General features: G+C 40.8%; 1 protein-coding gene across 3 annotated transcripts in view; it reads right to left on the reverse strand.

The window, feature by feature from the left end:
* Positions 1 to 21,349, reverse strand: part of lama2 (laminin, alpha 2) — a 259,242-nt gene that overhangs the window by 161,948 nt on the left and 75,945 nt on the right. For all 3 annotated transcript variants that reach the window (XM_067416687.1, XM_067416686.1, XM_067416685.1), the window contains exons 4-10: positions 13,191 to 13,433; positions 6,960 to 7,139; positions 5,897 to 5,986; positions 4,463 to 4,580; positions 2,656 to 2,834; positions 1,553 to 1,652; positions 952 to 1,112 (exon numbers count right to left, since the gene is read on the reverse strand). In XM_067416687.1, coding sequence (XP_067272788.1) covers positions 952 to 1,112; positions 1,553 to 1,652; positions 2,656 to 2,834; positions 4,463 to 4,580; positions 5,897 to 5,986; positions 6,960 to 7,139; positions 13,191 to 13,433 — 1,071 coding nt within the window. The remainder of the gene's footprint in view (positions 1 to 951; positions 1,113 to 1,552; positions 1,653 to 2,655; positions 2,835 to 4,462; positions 4,581 to 5,896; positions 5,987 to 6,959; positions 7,140 to 13,190; positions 13,434 to 21,349) is intronic.

Genomic DNA, 21,349 nt, shown 5'->3' on the forward strand with positions numbered 1-21,349 from the left:
GCCAGGTCTGATTTCTCTGATTTTTGTAGTTCATCACTGGCAACTCTGCAAATCCTCTGGAGGACGCTGGACCAGAGGATGAACGAGCATCATCTCGACATTACCAGCTAGGCAACAAGACTAACAATACAGCAGTATTACAGTACTAGTTTTTATATTATTCATGTGTAATTTAAACTATTTTTTTGTATAAACTACCAGCAACACTTTATTTTGATTATCCACTTTAGACACTCTATGACTATCAGTCATTTTCCAAATACATGTCAACTTCTTCTACTAACTCTAAACAGTCTACTTATGAGAGTTGGTTGACATGTAGTTGCGAGAGAGTTAGTTGTCATTTAGTTTACATATAGTTCATGTGAACCATCCAAGTAAAGTGTTACCAAACTGGTAAGCTAACACCTCTGAATGCATCTTTGGCTGCACTGCAAAGAAATATTGTTTTTCAGATTTTTTTGGGGGAAAATGTATCAAAAATGCATGACTTTCTGCTTAAAACAAGAAAAATAAAATCTGTCAATGATATGAAAAAATAAAATAAAATAAACACTTTATCTAAATGGAAACAAGTTCCCATTGGAATATATTTGTTTCTTCTTTTTTCTTTTCCTGATATTATTGGCAGATATGTTTCTTGTTTTAAGCCACTTGTTTTTTCTTCTTCAAGTCACTTAATTTTAATACATATGGAAGAGGTTTAAAAAATAGTAAAAAATATTGATATTAAAGTCATTAATGCGGGATTATACTTGTTAGATTTTGAGAAGAAAAAGTAGAAAGAGAATGTTGAGAATAAACTCTTCAAATTTAGAGGAAATAATCTATAAAAGTCAAGAACAAACTCATACAATTGAGAAACAATTGTGTTTTTTCCACTTCTATTTCAATACATAATTTTCCCATGATCTAAAGTGAGGCCGCTGGTAATGCGGTAGCGTGTCGTACCTTACACACACAGGGCGGCTGGCAGGGATCCTGGTTGACGCTGCCCTCGCTGCTGCAGTCGCACCGCTCACACACTGGGAATCCTGTGTATCCGAACGCACACCTGTCACACTTCTCACCTGCAAAGCCCTGCTTACAGATGCACGAGCCCACAGCCAAATCTGCCACAGACGAGAGAAAACAGCATTACCGCAACAGCTCCCGCTCATCACACTCACACTCACACTCACACTAAAACACACACACTAAAACACACACACACACACACACACACACACACACACACACACACACACACACACACACACACACACACACACACACACACACACACACACACACACACACACACACACACACACACCGTTTACAGGGGATCTAAATATATAGGCATAGTAGTTAAATTAACTTGAGTTAATTGAATCTTTGTTGGGGGAAAAAAACCCTTTAAATGGTGTGTTTCTCTTGGCTCCTACTACAGTGTTTCCAACAAAACCAGCGCTCATTATGTAGACCCCGTTTACACCTGTATTCACTGCTGACAGCCTGTGATCAGATCCGCAGAGACACTGAAGGGGTCTAAAAGGTTCTGCTAATGTACCTGAGCTGGCCTGACTCTCGTCTCGAACACATGAGGAGTGAAGTGAACCTCTCAGGTCACATGAGCAGGGTCTGCAGGGCCAGCGTTCATCTGGACTCACCTGTGGAAATATGACAACAAACAACATTCACTGAGCTCTGCCTTCGACATGATGTTCAGCCATGGCAGCGTGAGTTGAGGCTAAAGTAAGGCCTCATCTAAAGGGAGATATGGGACTGTCTGAGCTGAATACAAGGCGGTGCAAGTCTTTGTGTGTTTGAGTAGTTCAACACAGAACTGAATGAAAATTTCCAAAAAGTGTGGCAAAGAGTTGTTGCTGGGACACCAAAGACAATATTAAGCCCTATTTGGACGGGATTAGTTTAACATGGGGAGGTGGGGGTAAAGTAATTATACCTCAGGACGTCTGTAATATTAATGGCCAATTTGCACGGGATAAGACATCTCAGTAAAACTAGCAGAAGGTGGAGGGGTAACTCGCTTTACGCACCACAGTAACCTCCTCGTCGTCGCTTCTGTTATCACGTGAGCAAACATACAACATGAGCACCATTCTGAACTCGTGTGTGTGTATATATATATATATTACCGTACATTTTTACAGCGGGTCTGTTCGAATGGGATTAGTATTACTTGAGGTAATTTTTCCTGACCTTTTTACAGAAGGTAAAAGTCTACATAGTCTTTACTGACATTGTCACGATACATTCGGAAAACACTAAAATCACAGAGAATCTCTGGTAATAATTACTTTACCCCCACTTTCCCATGTTAAAATAATCCCGTCCAAATAGGGCTTTAGACACACTGTTTCAACCCATGTTTGGGTCAAATATGGAATAAACTCAACCGTTGAGTTTACACAAACGGGTTTACACCCATGGTTGGGTTTGTCCATATTTACCCAAACATGGGTTAAAACAACCCAGTATTTGTTATGTTTAGAAATAAAAATGTCCTCTAAAGTGTTGGAAAGCTTAACATACCGGTAGTTAGAAACACAGGGGAGAGGCTTAGTAGTAAATATTCAATTTCACTATTTTCTCTTTAAAAAGTTGCTTTTAGAAATAGCCTGTGCACAATAAGGACCAAGCAAAACTTACCCCACTCGGTCTGTAGTATCCGTCTACACATGATTGACAGTTGATTCCTCCAGTGTTGTCAGAGCAACCAAGGCAGACTCCGCCCCCCTCGTATGCTCCATTAATATTCAAACTCAGCTTAGCATCGGCCACAGTCTGGTTGTAATAGCATTCCTCTGATTTACCGTGACAGTTACACTCTGGCAAATAAACACACCACACAATAATCCAACATAAGAAAAGCAGTGCAGTTTAACAACCAGCTCCCACTTGGAAATTCAAATGTTCCCAGAATGTTCTGGGACGGTCATGAGTTCTTTAAAGGGTTCGGGGATGTTATTTCATGGATCTTCACCGAACATTCGGGGCATTCTTGGAACAGTTAGGGGACCATATATTATTTGGAAATTTGATGTTCCTAGAACGTTTTCAGAATGTTCCCGCTGGAGTCAAGGATGTCGCCTGGTAACATTCCCAGAACGTTCTGGGGTCATGATGTGGAGTTTTTTAATGGTTGGGAGACGTTATTCGGTGGACCTTCGCGGAACATTCAGGACATTCTCTGAACGTTTATGGGACCATATTTTATTTGGAAATTTGAATGTTCCTAAAATGTTCTGGGACGGTCATGATGTGGAGTTCTTAAAAGGGTTAGGGGATGTTATTTGGCGGACCTTCAGGGAACATTCAGGATGTTCTGGGTCTCTACACTACATTCCCATAATGTTTGCAGGACCTTCAGGGGAACAACCTAGAATGTTATTTTTTGGTCCTGTTTAGGTCTTTCCATCACATTTACTGAATGTTTTCAGAACATGTTTGTGTGAATTTATGTTTACTGGACTGCTTTGCAAATGAGGGTCATTAAAACACAGGATTTACAAAAAAAGCTGCTTCTCAAAGATGGATCAATACCAACTGTTTGTCCAACTTAATATCCAGAACATGTAAATACCACATGTTATAATGCGTGTGGATACCATTAAATGAAATTGCTCAATATAATAAAAAATATGTTAATGAAAGGTTGTGTACTGAAGTAATCACAGACATGCTGATAAATCAGGTCAACGGACAACCGAAGCATCGAGAAGTGTGTGAAACTACTTTCTTACACCATAAATTCAGAAACTGCCATTTCTAGTCCAAAACCAAGAGTAGTTAAAAAAGATTCTGATAAGTTACAAGAAGATTGAGTGATATTGTTTTAATACAATATGTTAAAGTTAATATTAAATAACTAACATTTTAGACAAAATATTGCTGGTTACTTTGTCCATTTTGAAGTATGGTTTCACACACAGACACACTGATGACAGCAGCGTTTTGCTCTTCAATGTTTAAACGAATCAGTTGAGTGAATAATACAATGATTTGTTCATAAAAACAATCACTGTGTATCTTGAAAAGACCAAAAACGGTAACACTTTATTTTGATAATCCACTTTAGACATTCTACTAACTATAAGTAACTTGGCAACTACAATTCAACTTATTCTACTAACCCAGACCCTAACACCTAACCATAACCTACCAGTCTACTGACAGTCTACTAATATTCTAATGGGAGTTAGTTGACATGTAGTTGCAAAGTTACTTACAGTTAGTAGAATGTTTAAAGTGGACTATCGAAATAAAGTGTAACCCCAAAAACTTGTGTAATTTGAATTACTATGCATTAATGTTTACAAAGTGTGACTATAATGTGAATATAGTCACTCAGATCCAAAATAACGAACTGAGGTTCCTAATATGTATAGGACAGACCTAAAATAAGACAAAAACGACCAGCATGCTCAGTTGTGTGGGACATCGTTGAGGCTCTTACTTTCGCAGACGTGGCGCGTGAGGAAGGTTCCCGCCATCCAGGGTTTCTGGTTGTAACCAGGGCAACAGCGGTCACAGCTCTCCCCACAAGTGTTGTGTTCACACTCACAGCTGAATTTCTGACATGGAAACCAATCAGTCAATCAAACCCACTGTGTGCCATTCAGAATTTATTTAAAAGGAATAGTACACCCAAAAATGAAAATGTAATGTTTATCTGCTGACCCAAAGGGCAATCAAGATGTAGGTGTGTTTGCTTCTTCAGTATTACACAAATGAAGATATTTAAATCCAACCGTTGCCGTATAATGCATGCCAATGTTTTTTTTTTATATATATGAGAGCCACTATGAGAGTAAAAAACACATACATACGAATCCATATTAAACCCTGTGGCTCGTGATGATACATTGATGTCTGAAAAAAACGAAATGATCGGTTTCTGCGAGAAACCAAACAGTATTTGTTTAGTTTTTTTTACCTCATAGCAGGCGAATCTCATTTAGTGTTCCCAGCCGTCATTACTTCTGTCGAAGAAGGTCAAAACCCGGCGCGATCATATATATATATATACACACACACATACATATATACAGCTTTCCTATAGCTCAAACAGTAGAGCAAGGTCATGGGTTCGAATCTAAAATGTGCACCTTGAATGCAACGCTTAGGATAAAAGTGTCTGCCAAATGCATAAATGTAAATGTAAATATATATGATCGCGCCGGGTTCTGACTTTATTCAACGGAAGTAATGACGGATGGGAACACTAAATGAGATTCGCCTGCTATGAGGTAAAAAATAACTAAACAAATACTGTTCGGTTTCTCGCAGAAACCGATCGTTTCATATGTTTTAAGACATCAATGTATCATCACGAGCCACAGTGTTTAATATGGATTCGTATGTATGTGTTTTTTACTCTCATAGTAGCTCTCATAAAAAAATTAAAACATTGACATGCATTATACGGTAACGGTTGGATTTAAAAATCTTCATTTGTGTTCTACTGAAGAAACAAACACACCTACATTTTGGATACCCTGGGGGTCAGCAGATAAACATTAAATATTCATTTTTGGGTGAACTTTCCCTTTGAGAAGAGTTGCACAGCGTATTTCCATGGTCAGTGTTAAAAAGAAACCTACAGAAACATGCATGTGATCTATATTTCTCAAACTTAATGCGCTAATGGTAGGGAAGTTAGTGGTAGACAAATATGATAACACATATGCATCACAAAACACAGCATTATGATCATATCAGGCACAAGTTCAACTAAACTATTGACTTGTTTTAAACTGTTGTGAGTGCATGCTTCATAAAGGCCAAAAGTGATTAGTCTCTAATTAGCATCTTAATAAAAAAAGCTCAAGCAATAAACCTAATTAAAAGTGCACAGAGGATAATGATTCTTTAGCTTTCGATGACAAACCTTGGTGTCTGTGTTGAGAGGGCAGGCCTTAGCGTGACCGTAACAGATGCACATGCCTCCTACTGATATATCCTTAATGGAGTAGTAATACTGAAAAACAAAAGCATTACGCAAACAGAAATTACTGCATACCAGCAGTAATCAACACTCTTAAAACACTGGATGGTAAAAAAAGATTTACATATGGAGAGCGTGTTTTCAGATGATTTAATTCTGTAGATATATGTGACCCTGGAGCACAAAAACTGTCGTAAGTCGCATGGGTATATAGCCAACAATACATTATAGGAGTCAAAATTATTTATGCCAAAAATCATTAGGGATATTAAGATCATGTTCCATGAAGATATTTGGTCAATGTCCTACCGTAAATATATCAAAAATGTATTATTACACACACAGTGGAGCAGTCGGCAGCCATTTTTGCTGTGGGAGTGATTGGTGGTTTGGTGCCTTCCTGCCAGTATTGAGAATCGATCCCACAACCTTCAGGTTACCAGTCTGACTCTAACCATTAGGCCACAGCGATTACAATCGATTTCGATTTCAACATTTCAAATATGAACAACATCAGGGCGAGTCATTTTGTCTGAACTAACCTTTTAATTTGTCAGGGAAAGTCAACTCACTATACACTTTACACATACGAGAATGACACACACCACCTTTAAATTAGCCTTTAAATCAGCCATGCTTCACAGACTACAAAAAGACTCTTTGAATTAAATAATCTGGGAACATTTATCCAAATTGCTCAATGCACGTGAGAAACATAATCCTGCATTTCATAACGCGGCTCTTCTTTGATGGAAACAGGTCAATCAGCGAGTTAATGAGTTTGTGGGAGGAAGTGGGTGGGTGGAGGCGTGTGATACGGCGTCTTTGAGGGAAAGAGCGGCCGATTTGTTAATTACTGTGTGATTTTAATTAAAACCCATCTGTCTGAGGAGGAGAGGCTCATAATGGATGAGGCGGCCTGGGCAGCATTAGCTCCAACCATCCACATACACAGATGGCATATGAATGGCACTGTGCGACGACACACACACACACACACACTCACCCGTCTGCTGACGATGGCATCGATGTCTCGGGGGTCATTGAGGGCAAGGGTCATGAGGTCGGCGTTTAGGGTTCGAATCCTCTGGAACTGCAGGCGGATGTAGCGTGCCGAGGTGAAGTTGAGTAATGTGGGCGATGGATCGTCCGCACTGGGGCGGCCGTTTATTAGTGAGGTGTGAATCTGAAAGAAAATAAGAAATTATTAATTTGAATTATTTATGAGTGAGCCCTTCAATCATTCTCTCAACTGCAGTGCGGTTGTGCAATAGTTGATGGGCACAAAAATAGACAACAACACTATACACCAATCAGACATAACCTAATATTGTGTTTGCTGACCCATGGAGGCATGGACTAGATCCCTGAAGGTGTGCTGTAGAATCTGGCACCAAGATGTTAGCAGCAGATCCTTTAAGTCCTGTAAGTTATGAGGAGTGCTGAGCACATCCCACAAATGCTCATTTGGATTGAGATCTGAGAAGTTTGGAGGCTAAGTCAATGCCTCAAATTCGTTGTTGTGCTCCTCAAACCATTTCCTAAGCATTTATGCTTTGTGGCAGGAGCATTATCCTGCTGTAATAGGGGTCAGGGGTCAGCATGGGCACCCTGACTGGCCATACGCAACAAACTGAGCTGCTCTGTGTATTCTGACAGCTTTCTATCAGAAGCAGCATTAACTTCTGGAGCAGTTTGAGCTCCAGTAGCTGGTCTGTTTGATCGGACCCCACGGGCCAGCCTTCGCTCCCCACGGTCATCAATGAGCCTTGGCCGCCCATGACCCTGTGGCCGGTTCTCCACTGGTCCTTCCTTGGAGCACTTTTGATAGATACTGACCACTGCAGACCGGGAACAGCCCACAAGAGCTGCAGTTTTGGAGATGCTCTGACCCAGTCGTCTAGCCGTCACAATCTGGCCAAACTCACTCAAATCCTTACGCTTGCCCATTTCTCCTGCTTCACACACATCAACTCTGAGGACAAAATGTTCACTTGCTGCTGAATATATCCCACCCACTAACAGGAGCCGTGATGAAGAGATCATCAGTGTTATTCACCGGTCACAATGTTATGGCTGATCGGTGTATGTATATACATAGAGAAGTCTTTCTGATTTGCTTAATACATTCATATATATGTGACTATTTTAAGATCATTTAGCATTTTCTAATCATGTCGGTGCCACAAAGGTCATCAAATTGAAGTATAAAAATTAAAAATGTAAAATGACAAAAGACCACCAGAGTTATAGAGAATATAAACTAATAAAAAAATAAATACAAGTGATTAATATGATCATTGACAAGTGTGTGTGTGTGTGTGTGTGTGTGTGTGTGTGTGTGTGTGTGTGTGTGTGTGTGTGTGTGTGTGTGTGTGTGTGTGTGTGTGTGTGTGTGTTGGGTAGGTTTAGGGGGATAGAGAATACGGTTTGTACGTTATAAAAACCATTACGTCTATGGCGAGTCCCCACAAAGATGGTGAACCAGACACAGTGTGTGTGTGTGTGTGTGTGTGTGTGTGTGTGTGTGTGTGTGTGTGTGTGTGTGTGTGTGTGTGTGTGTGTGTGTGTGAGCCTGTTTATGTGGTTTATGAGGACACAAATTTGTATAACTACATGGGTATTACACTGGTATTACACTATAAATGTGGTTTATGAGGACATATCAAATGTCCTCATAATTCAAATGGCCTTAAAAACATACTAAATGATGTTTTTTTGAGAAAGTAAAAATGGAGAATGTTTCCTGTGATGGGTAGGTTTAGGGTCAGTGTGTGTGTGTGTGTGTGTGTGTGTGTGTGTGTGTGCTTGTTTTTGTGACATATCAGGACAAAAATGTGTATAATAACATGTGTATGACACAGGTATTACAGAAAATGGTGACATATCAGGACATTACCCCACGTCCCCACTTTTCAAAATGCTTATAAATCACACAGGAGGAGTTTTTTTGAAAAAGTAAAAATGCAGAATGTTTCCTGTGATGGGTAGGTTTAGGGATAGGGGCAGTGTAAGGGGATAGACAATACGGTTTGTACAGTATAAAACCCATTACGCCTATGGAATGTCCCCACAATTCACAAAAACAAACATGTGTGTGTGTGTGTGTGTGTGTGTGTGTGTGTGTGTGTGTGTGTGTGTGTGTGTGTGTGTGTGATGGGTAGGTTTAGGGGCAGTGTAAGGGGATAGAAAATACGGTTTGTACAGTATAAAAACCATTACACCTATGGAGAGTCCTTGTAAACCACATAGACCAACATGTGTGTGTGTGTGTGTGTGTGTGTGTGTGTGTGTGTGTGTGTGTGTGTGTGTGTGTGTGTATCACTAGGCTGTTTTTCTTGGGTTAATGATGTGTGCTAATTAGTGCTGTGTGAGTTTATGATGTCTGTTTTTAAAGAAGATAGGGCAATATTTGAGTCCAGGCTTGATCTCCCCACCCACCTCCCTCATTAGTATGGTACACACACACACACACACACACACACACACACACACACACACACACACACACACACACACACACACACACACACACACACACACACACACACACACACACACACACACACACACACACACACACACACACACACACACACAATACACACACACACACAAATACACACACACGCACGCAATACAGTTCAATGTAGTCCTATGATCTGACAGCTGTAAATCTGACTTAAAGACAAACACACACACACATTAAAACTGCTGCTGTAGGAGAACTTCCATCTCATCCATCATGCCTGTGTGGGTGTTCATGTCAGCCTGCTATTAGCTGTTGGACGGGCTGTGTGGAGGTTAGCAGCTGCAGTAAAGCAAACATGCATAATTCTACAGGTTTCTGGTTAGTATGTAAAGTTGCTCGGATATTTGTGTAAATGAGTGTGTTATTGTGTGGGCTCTGAATGAGAGGGGCACTGGAGTTTGTCTACTTGCCTATTTTCTCTAATTTAAATTATAACTAACAAGGTAACTTAAGATGGACTCGAGCGAGCATTTAAATGCATTTAAAGACAGTTTGCAAAAAAAGAAAAAAACATCTCCCTCATGACATTCCAAACTCATCCGTGTACATTGTAGAAAAATAATTTCAATAGATTTATAAGATTTTTGACTTATTCGGTAAGTAGTCAGGTAATAAATGGGATAATGTGCCCATGTGAGAATAGCCATTTATACACAAGGCTAGAAAAGGTGGTAAAATGGCAACGAAGAGTGGGCCATATACAAAAATCTATTTTTTTTTTATTGCGATTTCTATTTTGGACACTGTATCACCTAATAGTCTTCATGAGTTTAACATTCGTCCTTTCCTTTAAAGGGGGGGTCAAAAATACTCCTTCCGGTTTCTCACAAGTTTCGGAGAGTTTTTTTCGAGTATGGGTCGGCTTGACGTCGACAGAGCGGAAGGTCCTTGTATGGGCCGTACGGGCTCTTTTCCCGGTAGGGTGCGCGCGCGCGTGACTAGAGCGAGAGAGGAAATGCACGCCCATAAACACTCTCAGCTGCAGATCCAGTCGTCCGTGAACACTTCTGACGCGCCGCGCTCCACTTTATTCCTATGGGTGACGTCGAGCGACTTCAACGCTTCAGCACAGCATTCGGGAAGGCAGCGCTGCATTTGAACCGATTTGAACGCAGAAATGACGGAAAGCTTCACAACATCGCTTCAGTCGCGTCGCAAAGAGGATCTCCACGGTCACTGCTGTCACAGGACTTCACCAAATCATACCAAAGAAGTGTGTTTCTGACGGAGCGGTCCCAGCGATAAAGGTTCGGTCCTGCTTTGGAAGCAGCCGGTGAGTAAATCTGCTTCAAATGTCTGTGCTGTCGGCTATCGTCGCGTGAGTAAACATCAGTAAACGACACGATCGCGTATAACTCCGTGTATATAGCTCCGCCCACACGATACGCCTCCATCCGCTCGTTTTTTTCCAGAAGACTCGGTACAGCCCATATTTCTTTTATAAATATAATAAAACTAAAGACTTTCGGAGATATGAAGGATGTAATACTACTCTATAGGTACTCTATAAGACTCAAAATGCGGCCATTCGACCGAGACTGCCTTGCTCTCGGTAACTGAGGCACTGAGACTGGCAAAAGCAGCTTCCAAATCCTCAGTGCTCATTCTGCTGGATCTGTCTGCTGCTTTTGACACAGTTAACCACCAGATCCTCCTGTCAACACTTAAGAGAACGGGGATCTCAGGATCTGCTCTCCAGTGGTTCAGGTCTTACCTCTCTGGTAGGTCCTACAGGGTGTCATGGAGAGGTGTAGTGTCTAAGTCACATCATCTAGCTACTGGGGTTCCACAGGGCTCAGTCCTTGGACCACTTCTCTTCTCCATCTACATGTCTTCATTAGGTTCCGTCATTCAGAAACACGGCTTCTCCTATCACTGCTATGCTGATGACACTCAACTCTACTTCTCATTTCAACCAGATGATCCTACAGTCAGTGTTCGTATCGCTGCCTGTCTGACAGACATTTCTGACTGGATGAAAGAGCATCATCTTAAACTCAATCTTGCAAAGACAGAATTACTTGTTTTCTCAACCAACCCAGCACTTCATCAAAATTTCTCCATTCAGCTTGGTTCATCGACCATAACTCCATCCAGGACAGCAAGAAACCTTGGAGTTGTGATTGATGACCAGTTAAACTTCACTGACCACATTACTGCAACAGCCCGGTCCTGCAGATTTGCTTTATACAACATTAGAAAGATTAGACCCTTCCTATCAGAACAGGCTGCACAACTCCTGGTTCAAGCTCTTGTTCTCTCCAGACTGGACTATTGTAATGCTCTTCTGGCTGGGCTTCCAGCATGCACTATCAAACCCTTGCAGCTGATCCAGAATGCAGCGGCGAGAGTGGTCTTTAATGAGCCGAAGAGAGCGCATGTTACGCCTCTCTTCATCAAACTACACTGGTTGCCAATGGCTGCTCGCATCAAATTCAAGGCACTAGTTATCGCCTACAAAACAACCACTGGCTCTGCACCGATATACCTAAACTCACTTGCTCAGACTTACACACCCTCCAGAAGCTTGCGTTCTGCGAGCGAGCGGCGCCTCGTGGTTCCATCCCAAAGAGGCATGAAATCGCTCTCACGGACGGTCCTGGACCGTTCCCACCTGGTGGAATGACTTGCCGATCTCAATTCGTGCTGCCGAGTCTGTAGCCATTCTTAAAAAACATCTTAAGACACATCTTTTCCATTTGCACTTGACCAATACAGAATAGCACTTACTGATCACCACAGCAACGACCAAAAGCGCACACTCCTGGATCATATCTACGTCTCTCATCCGGATTTGTGCCTTCAGGCGGGTATGTTACATAGTTATCATAACTATCAGAATCCAGTGTTCTGTATATTGCGTACGTGAGTTTTTGTTGTAGATGGCTATTGCTGCGCGTTTAGCTAGAATACAAAACCAACCCATTGGGCCACTGAATCTGCATTAACGACAACAGCTGGGGCAACAGCCTTAGTCCTAATGGGTTGTTATCATAGCTATCAAAATCCAGTGTTCGGCACTTTGCGGACGTGAGTTTTTGTTGTAGATGTCTGTCTTTAAAAAAATAATAAAATAAAATAAAAATTGTTGTGTATTGTGCTAATTAATTGAGATTTCTTACAGCTCTTACAGGTTTTTGGCCTTGTCTGTTCCGTTGCTTCTATTACTCTCCCCTTTTTTGTAAGTCGCTTTGGATAAAAGCGTCTGCTAAATGATTAAATGTAAATGTAAAATGTCAAGATTGACATGAGATTGACTGTTTTTCAATAAATACATGTGTTTGTACTTTTATTTGGCTGTTACGTGTTTTATATGGTTGAGAGTGGGTAGGTTTAGGGTATGAGTTGGGTTAGTTGCTCCAAAATATCAAAGTATCCTATAAATATTCATAAAATCATGTCTACTTTTACAAATGCAAAGGATTAAATGCGTCTTGATCTGAAACATCAGGCAAACAATTGAAATGAATGGAGCACCCTGCTCATTAAAAAATGACGCTAAAGGTGCGTTAAGAAGTGACGCCGAGGGGTCCTGACCAAGCGTCAATATGTTGACGAGTTGGGAGTGAGAATGTGCTGTTATGGTACTACATGTGCAATAAATGGGAATGGAAATCTGAATTATGAAACCGTGATTAACATAATAATAAAGTTAAAGAAAACGTCCCCTTCTGAAGTCAATCCTGGCATTAAAAGCTTCCTCACCTCGCCGTTCTCCAGAGGATGGATTTTGGAGTAGAAGGAGGTGCAGATGACCTCATCATCATGCGTGTAGGAGGGCGGGCCCGTTCTGGGGCTGATGTTGAAGCGTGTTAAGCACTCCGTGTCTGTTATGGCGTAATACTGCCATGGCGTGAAGGTCTCACCGTCCAGAGAGCGCTCCAGAATCCAGTTTCCAGGCCGAGGCGAGTTCGCAGCCTTTAGGATCACATAAGCGATCTGGAAGATCTGTGTGAGAAGAGAACGTGGAACAGAACATTAATATTCTCGCAAACATACACTCAAAAAATATGCTAGGTTAAGAAAAACCCTAAATGGGTTTAAAATGGACAATGGGTGGGGAAAGCCAACCAAGCGAATGGGTGATTTTAATGGGTGTCTTAGTCAGCTGGGGACACAAAAATTCCAATGTAAGTTATTCAACTAAATATCCAAATAAAATGTATTTATTAGGTCTTAATTAATTCTATAAACTATAATACTGATCTGCCCACACTGTCACTATATGATAAATTAAAATAAGCTGTACAGCCAAATCACATTCTGTTGCAATATTATCCTGTTTAACACGGTGAAGCTGCTTTGACACAATCAGCATTATAAAAGAGCGATATAAATAAAGCTGACTTGACTTAATCCGGAAAATGTGCTGTTTTAACCCGGCGAATGGGTTGTTTTAATCTGGCAAATTAGTTATTTCAATCCGGCGAATGGGCTGTTTTAACCCAGCGAACAGGCTGTTTTAACCCAGCGAATGGGTTGTTTCAATCCGGCGAATGGGCTGTTTTAACCCAGCGAACAGGCTGTTTTAACCCAGCGAATGGGTTGTTTCAATCCGGCGAATGGGCTGTTTTAACCCAGCGAATGGGCTGTTTTAACCCAGCGAATGAGCTGTTTTAACCCAGCGAATGGGTTGTTTCAACCCAGCGAATGGGTTGTTTCAATCCGGCGAATGGGCTGTTTTAACCCAGCGAATGGGCTATTTTAATCCGGCTAATTGGCAGTTTTAATACGGCAAATGGATTATTTTAATCCGGTGAATGGGTTGTTTTAATATGGCAAATGGGCAGTTTTAATCCGGCAAATAGACTGTTTTAATCCAGCGCATGGGTTATTTTAACCCAGCAGATGGGCTAAATGTTTGCTAAACGTGCTGGGCAGTTTTATTTAACCCAACTATTGTTTAAAAAATTACTATATGGCTGGCCTAAAATTAACCCAAAATAGGTTGGAAATTAAAAATCAGACACATAATTACTAGAAGCAACAATAATCATCAAAAGATGAACATTTTAAACTTTTAACCGAACCACTGGGTTAAAACTGGATTTGTCATTTTCAACCCAATTTGGGTTGTTTTTAACCCAGCATTTTTTTGAGTGTATACTTAAATGTACATACAAACCTTTTATAGCCCTGAAATAATCTGTAAAATATTAAGAATATGCATCAACAATGTAGCAAAATTGACAATAATCAGAAATGTTTCTGAAATATTTTTAATAATTATGGTCAAACACAAAACACCATTACACAAGCATAAATATGATATGTGACAAAGCTGGCAGCAGAATCTCACAATGGATGAACTTCTAACAGGAGAACAGAAATGAAAGGGAATATCTGAGAAAAGCAGAAAAGTAAAACTCGCTTCCTATGATTTCACAGTCTTTTATTCAGCAGCAAAAGACTTGAGGCACACACACACACACACACACACACACACACACACCCACACACACACACACTGAATGAGGACGGTGTGACACGTTAAACACAGTCCCTGACAGGTTCTCGGCGGCCTTCAGAAAGCTTCGGGCGCAGTGACATTCCGGCTTACCTGAAGAGCTGACCTGAATAAAAGGAAAACATGAGAAACGGGGGAAACAGAAGCTAGGCTGAAGTCTATTCATTTCTGGTACCTTTTTAGCTAGCACTGCCCCATGAGAAACACACACACTCTTTCATCTCCAGCAGAGAGCAGGCTTATGTTACACAGCTCTGGATGGCGATCTCGCTGCACAATGATGTTTTGTGTGCTGTGATCAGAGTCAGGAGAGGTGGAGCGACGCAAGGACGCTTTAGCAGACTAAACTAAAGACACACGGACCTGCAGGACACGCACATGTGTGTGTGTGTGTGTGTGTGTGTGTGTGTGTGTGTGTGTGTGTGTGTGTGTGTGTGTGTGTGTGTGTGTGTGTGTGTGTGTGTGTGTGTGTGTGTGTGTGTGTATACACTGTAATGTGTATTACACTGTAATGTGTATTACAACACTCATAAACATACACACCTATCCGGTGGTCAGATATGAATAATGTCCAGGACAACACTGCAGAACTGGGGTATTAATTGACTCTGGACCACTAATTTATTGCACAATGACGACAGAACGAAGACTTCCATCACGAAGCACGTTGATGGGCGCGCTCTTGCTCTCGCTCTGTTTGGGGTGTGTGTGTGTGTGTGTGTGTCTTCATCAGGGAGAAGTGCCTGTTAAGCCTGTCACAATAACTACTTTTTGTTTTGCCATAAATCGTTCCAGAAATAATTGCGATGAACGATATGATTGTCATTTTTAAAGGGGTGATGAATAGAGAAATCAACTTTCCCTTGAGCTTTTGATATATTAAAGGTCATGGTAATATAAGATTATCCTTTTAATTTCAGAGCTGAAAACTTCCTTGTTAGTCAAAGAAAAGCTTTTATAGACACCAGGCCCAGAAAACGATCATGTTCGCATCTTGACGTCATCGGCTGACGAAACGCCTCTACAGAGTAGCCCCGCCCACTGACTCATGGGATCAGGCTAGTCAGCAAACATAAACAAGCTGAAGAAGATAGCAAGATATTGCACTATTCCTGGTTGTGGAAGAACACGGTTGTTGCATAAGCGTCCTTCGGATCCTAATATTAGGAATGAGTGGTTGAACTTTATTTTTAATGAAGTCGCAGCTTACGTAGGGAAGACATGTTCACTTCAGTTCACTGCGGGATCGTTTGTAAACTAATCTCCGGTCGATGCTGGATTCGGAGACTTTTGAGATTAAAACACAATGCTGTTTTTTCTATATTGGATCCGACAGGAATGGTGCAACACACTTATGTGAGTAAAACATGTTTTTTTATGTAATAGTATTGCTCTGTTATAGATCATTTTGCTCATGTGTACGTGTCTAACAGAACATACCACGGCTCGCAAAGCTCAACGTCCTGATTCAAAGGCAGATGAATCTCATAATATTTCTTTCTTGACTTGACATTTGTTCGTGCTTATATCGAACAATCGTTTGGGCTATGTAATACAAGGATAATAGTCTAATCAATCGCAGGTGGATGAGAAATAAATCATTGTGTTTGTTTGATAAAGATGTACTTGAATCAGTCCGGTTGCCGCTTTCAAAACAATCCCTCCCTCATGTGAACTGACAGCGGAGCTGAAGCTCATGAAATATGCAAATCTTATCAAATCCTAGCCGTGGGCGTTTACTTCCAAGTCTCCAGTGACACGCCCATCAAAACCCAGTTTTCGAATGTAAAAACCACACGAACGTCATTAGTTGACCTCAGACAACAGTTTAAAAAAGACACATTTAAGAGAATGTATTTTAGCTAGTGTGTGTGTGTGTGTGTGTGTGTGTGTGTGTGTGTGTGTGTGTGTGTGTGTGTGTGTGTGTGTGTGTGTGTGTGTGTGTGTGTGTGTGTGTGTGTGTGCTATGCTGAATGAAGACAGCATCAGCAGCTGCCCTCAGGTGTTCATTTCCTGCAGTGGTTCCCACAAGCAAAGGCCACAGATAGAAGACAAACAATCATCCCTGCAGTATATGACAGAGAGAAGAAGAGCTATAAAAAACATGTCATAACCCACAACCTGTCAGAAATGGCACGACTCAAACACAGATGTGACTCCCTTATCTGACTGTGTGGCCTCAAGACCCTGCCACACAACCACACACACACACACGACAGTGTATTCTCTGCGTGTCACATCTCCTCTGTCAAAGATTATTCTCAGAGGCTTCAATAACTTTCATTTCAGATGAACAAACTCCAGCAAACGTTTATTAACTGAGAAGCCAGAAGGATAAACACTTTGCTGTTTTGCCATTGTCTAATTTTCCTGATATCATACTGGATCCGGCATCATGCTGCATAATTTCAACTCAAGCTTATGCTAAAATATATTTTAAAAGATTTTGGCCATTTATTGGTTTACAATTCCATTTTTTTTTTAAATATATTTTTATTTCAAAACATGCACATTTTGGGAAAATCTTGTAAATGATAACTGGTGTTTCACGTGTTCACACATACATATAATTTACAGAGAGTAAATTTAAATGTGTATTCAGCGTGCTGTTCGAGAGCGAGGGCTTCGAGCTCGAGATTTGTCCTGAACCCAGCCCGATCCATGGAGGCCTCACCTCGCAATTTACAGGACTTAAAGGATCTGTTGCTAATATCTTGGTGCCAGATACCACAGCACACCTTCAGGGGTCTAGAGGAGTCCATGCCTCGACGGGTCAGCAAAAGGAAGACCAACACTATATTAGATCATAATGTTATGCCTGATCTGTGTATTTTCCGTACAAAGTAAAATGCAGTTTAATTATTTTAGTAATGCAATAATGTAGCCCTGAATAAACCGAACACCTGCTCCTCCAGACGTCTGCTTGTCAGATGCCCATGATTTAGAAATGATAATGAATAATGAAGCATAAAACACCATATTTTGCTGGTCTTATGAGCGAAAGAGAGAAGCCATGAAAGCAAACTGCATCTGCTTCAGATAACAGCCTTTAAATAATTATCTCATTGGTAACACTTTATTTTAAGGTCCCATTCTCACTATAAACTAGTGTCTTATTATCATGCATATTACTACCCTGTAAAAATTATATTAAAACAAGTTACTTGGTTGCCTTACAAGTTCATGGAAATAAAAAAAAAAGTGAGTTAATACAATAAACATCTTTGAGAATCGACAACCTTTATTCAAACTAAAATATTTTCTACTCTGTAAAAAATTTGTTGGTTTAACTTAAAGACGTAAGTAACCTGGATGCCTTAAAATTTTGAGTTTATTGAAATTAAAAATTTGAGTTGATACAATGAAGGAAATTTGTTTAATAAATATAAATTCAAAGTATCATTGTATCTGAACCACATAAAAAATTGATAAATCATGAAAATAGAAAATTTGGCTGCATTGTATTAACTCAAAATTTTAATTTCAATGAACTCAAAATTAAGGACACCGGGTAACTTTTTTTCTGAATAATTTTTTACAGTGTAAGCATATTGGGTAATTGTGTGTGTTTTATTTGTGATGAGGAAGCCAAATTGTGCTATTTTTATGATTTATCATTTTTTATGTGGCTCAGATAATAATATTTGAGTTTTTATTTATTAAACCAATTTCCTTCATTGCATCAACTCAAATTTTTAATTTCAATAAACTCCAAATTTTAAGGCACCCATGTTACTTACTCTTTTAAGTTAAACCAACAAAAGATTTTACAGTGTAGTATATTGTCTGTTTATTAGCACATTAATAGATCACATTCTACATCCCTTAATCAAACCCAATACCAAAACTACCTTACTAAGTATTAATAAGCAGTGATTAGGAGTTTAATGGGACAAAATGCATGGTTAATAGTGAGATTTTGACCCTACATTAAAGTGTTACCAAGAATAAATTTAACAACACAGTGGTTTGTGGTGAATAGTTTTACTCTTTACTGCACTTTGTTACTCTTTTAGTTATTTATGTGTAGCAGCTAGCCAATGAATCAGGAGTCTTGCACAGCCATCTGCGATGCATAATAAGCTCGTCGTGTGTGTGTTAAGCTTGCCGTGTGTGTGTTAATCTCCTCTAAGCACACAGGAGCGATGCCTCTGCTTTACTGAGGTCTCATTCACTGTCAGCATCTAAACTCTTGATGTGATCACCGGCTCTCCTCTCGAGTGTCTGCAGCTTTTGCAGAGGATTCAGGCCGAGTGTGTTCTGAATGCCGTGTAGGTGGATGGATTTCCACTTCCTGATAATTGAACCAAATGAGACCAAACATCTGGATATTGTTTTGTATTCTTTTTCCATTTCAGCATTTGTTTAACTTGGGGATTTTATTTTCTCCATTTGTTCTCTTTACTGTGGGAGTTTTGTCCAGGAAATATTTTAATGAATCACAGACCACTACTTCTGGAAACAACATTTTGCTTTTTAATACAATTTTGATTAAGTTTCTTTCTTTAAAAACACTTATTTATCAAGCAAGATTCACAGGTGACCCTTCCATGAACTCTGACCCTTTTCCTCTCTGTTCCTCATTCAGACATGAACATCTAACACCAGTTTCCATGAACAGTCAGTTTTTTGTCTAATGTGCTCATAAAATGTGTGATTGTGTGTGTGTGTGTGCGTATGCGTGTGTGTGTGTGTGTGTGTGTGTGTGTGTGTGTGTATACATGTGTTTGTGGAGGGCTTTAGTATGATTATTCACATTTCTAAAGAGTATTGAGGTCAGAAGAACATCTGTAGTGATAGGAACATCCCATACACACACACACACACACACACACACACACACACGCACGCACGCACACACATACAATCATTTGACTGCAGTGTGATCAGACGGAGCCTGAAAAACAAAATGTGCAAATGTGCGCAAGGCTAGAAAATGTGGACAGTCTGCACATGCTCAGTTCAAGCAGACTCTCTTCTAATGAGGAACTGCATGCACTGTGCGCAAAACATCTAAAACACATTACACATAAATGCATGTGCATATCAGCCTGCAGTTTATAAATAACCGCTTAATTCAATCGAATCAATTTCCTCGGTTGAGACGTGTTTAGCTCTGGAGCTCAGCGCTGGGATGCGTTAGCACACGTTTGTCATCGTGACGACAGGCTGTCATGGACTGAGTGATGGTAAGATGGCAGTCGTGGCCCGATGCTGTACGTGTGATTGCCGTCAGTAATTACACACACTCTCGTCTGATTTATTAACACTAAATGTCCTCTACAGCCCCTCTAATGAATACTCAAACCCTGTCACACTCATTTGTCTTCTCTCTCGCTCTTGCTCTCTCTCTCTCTGTCACTGTGTTGCACTCATTGTCATTTTCTTTAGTTCAGGTAAGGCACAGAGGAACAATGCAGGAATTAAACGTATAGTTCACCCTCAAATGAACATCTTGTCATTATTTATCACCCTCATGCTCTTCAAAGACTTTCTTCCTTAAATATTTAGGTGAATATTATGATATATTACGAATATATGACATTTTTCCATTTAAAGAATATGACTGAGAACTGGGACTAACAAGCGGGTAAAGTTAGGTGGTGGTGTGGGTCAGTTTAAGGGTAGAGTTAGGGTCAGGTGTGGTGGTGTGGGTCAGTTTAAGGGTAGAGTTAGGGTCAGGTGTGGTGGTGTGGGTCAGTTTAAGGGTAGAGTTAGGGTCAGGTGTGGTGGTGTGGGTCAGTTTAAGGGTAGAGTTAGGGTCAGGTGTGGTGGTGTGGGTCAGTTTAAGGGTAGAGTTAGGGTCAGGTGTGGTGGTGTGGGTCAGTTTAAGGGTAGAGTTAGGGTCAGGTGTGGTGGTGTGGGTCAGTTTAAGGGTAGAGTTAGGGTCAGGTGTGGTGAAGTGGGTCAGTTTAAGGGTAGAGTTAGGGTCAGGTGTGGTGGTGTGGGTCAGTTTAAGGGTAGAGTTAGGGACAGGTGTGGTGGTGTGGGTCAGTTTAAGGGTAGAGTTAGGGTCAGGTGTGGAGGTGTGGGTCAGTTTAAGGGTAAAGTTAGGGTCAGGTGTGGTGGTGTGGGTCAGTTTAAGGGTAGAGTTAGGGTCAGGTGTGGTGGTGTGGGTCAGTTTAAGGGTAGAGTTAGGGTCAGGTGTGGTGGTGTGGGTCAGTTTAAGGGTAGAGTTAGGGTCAGGTGTGGTGGTGTGGGTCAGTTTAAGGGTAAAGTTAGAGAAAGGTGTGGTGGTGTGGGTCAGTTTAAGGGTAGAGTTAGGGTCAGGTGTGGTGGTGTGGGTCAGTTTAAGGGTAGAGTTAGGGTCAGGTGTGGTGGTGTGGGTCAGTTTAAGGGTAGAGTTAGGGTCAGGTGTGGTGTTGTGGGTCAGTTTAAGGGTAGAGTTAGGGTCAGG

Source organism: Pseudorasbora parva, chromosome 15 (genome assembly GCF_024679245.1).
Source record: "Pseudorasbora parva isolate DD20220531a chromosome 15, ASM2467924v1, whole genome shotgun sequence".
Lineage (NCBI taxonomy): Eukaryota > Metazoa > Chordata > Actinopteri > Cypriniformes > Gobionidae > Pseudorasbora > Pseudorasbora parva.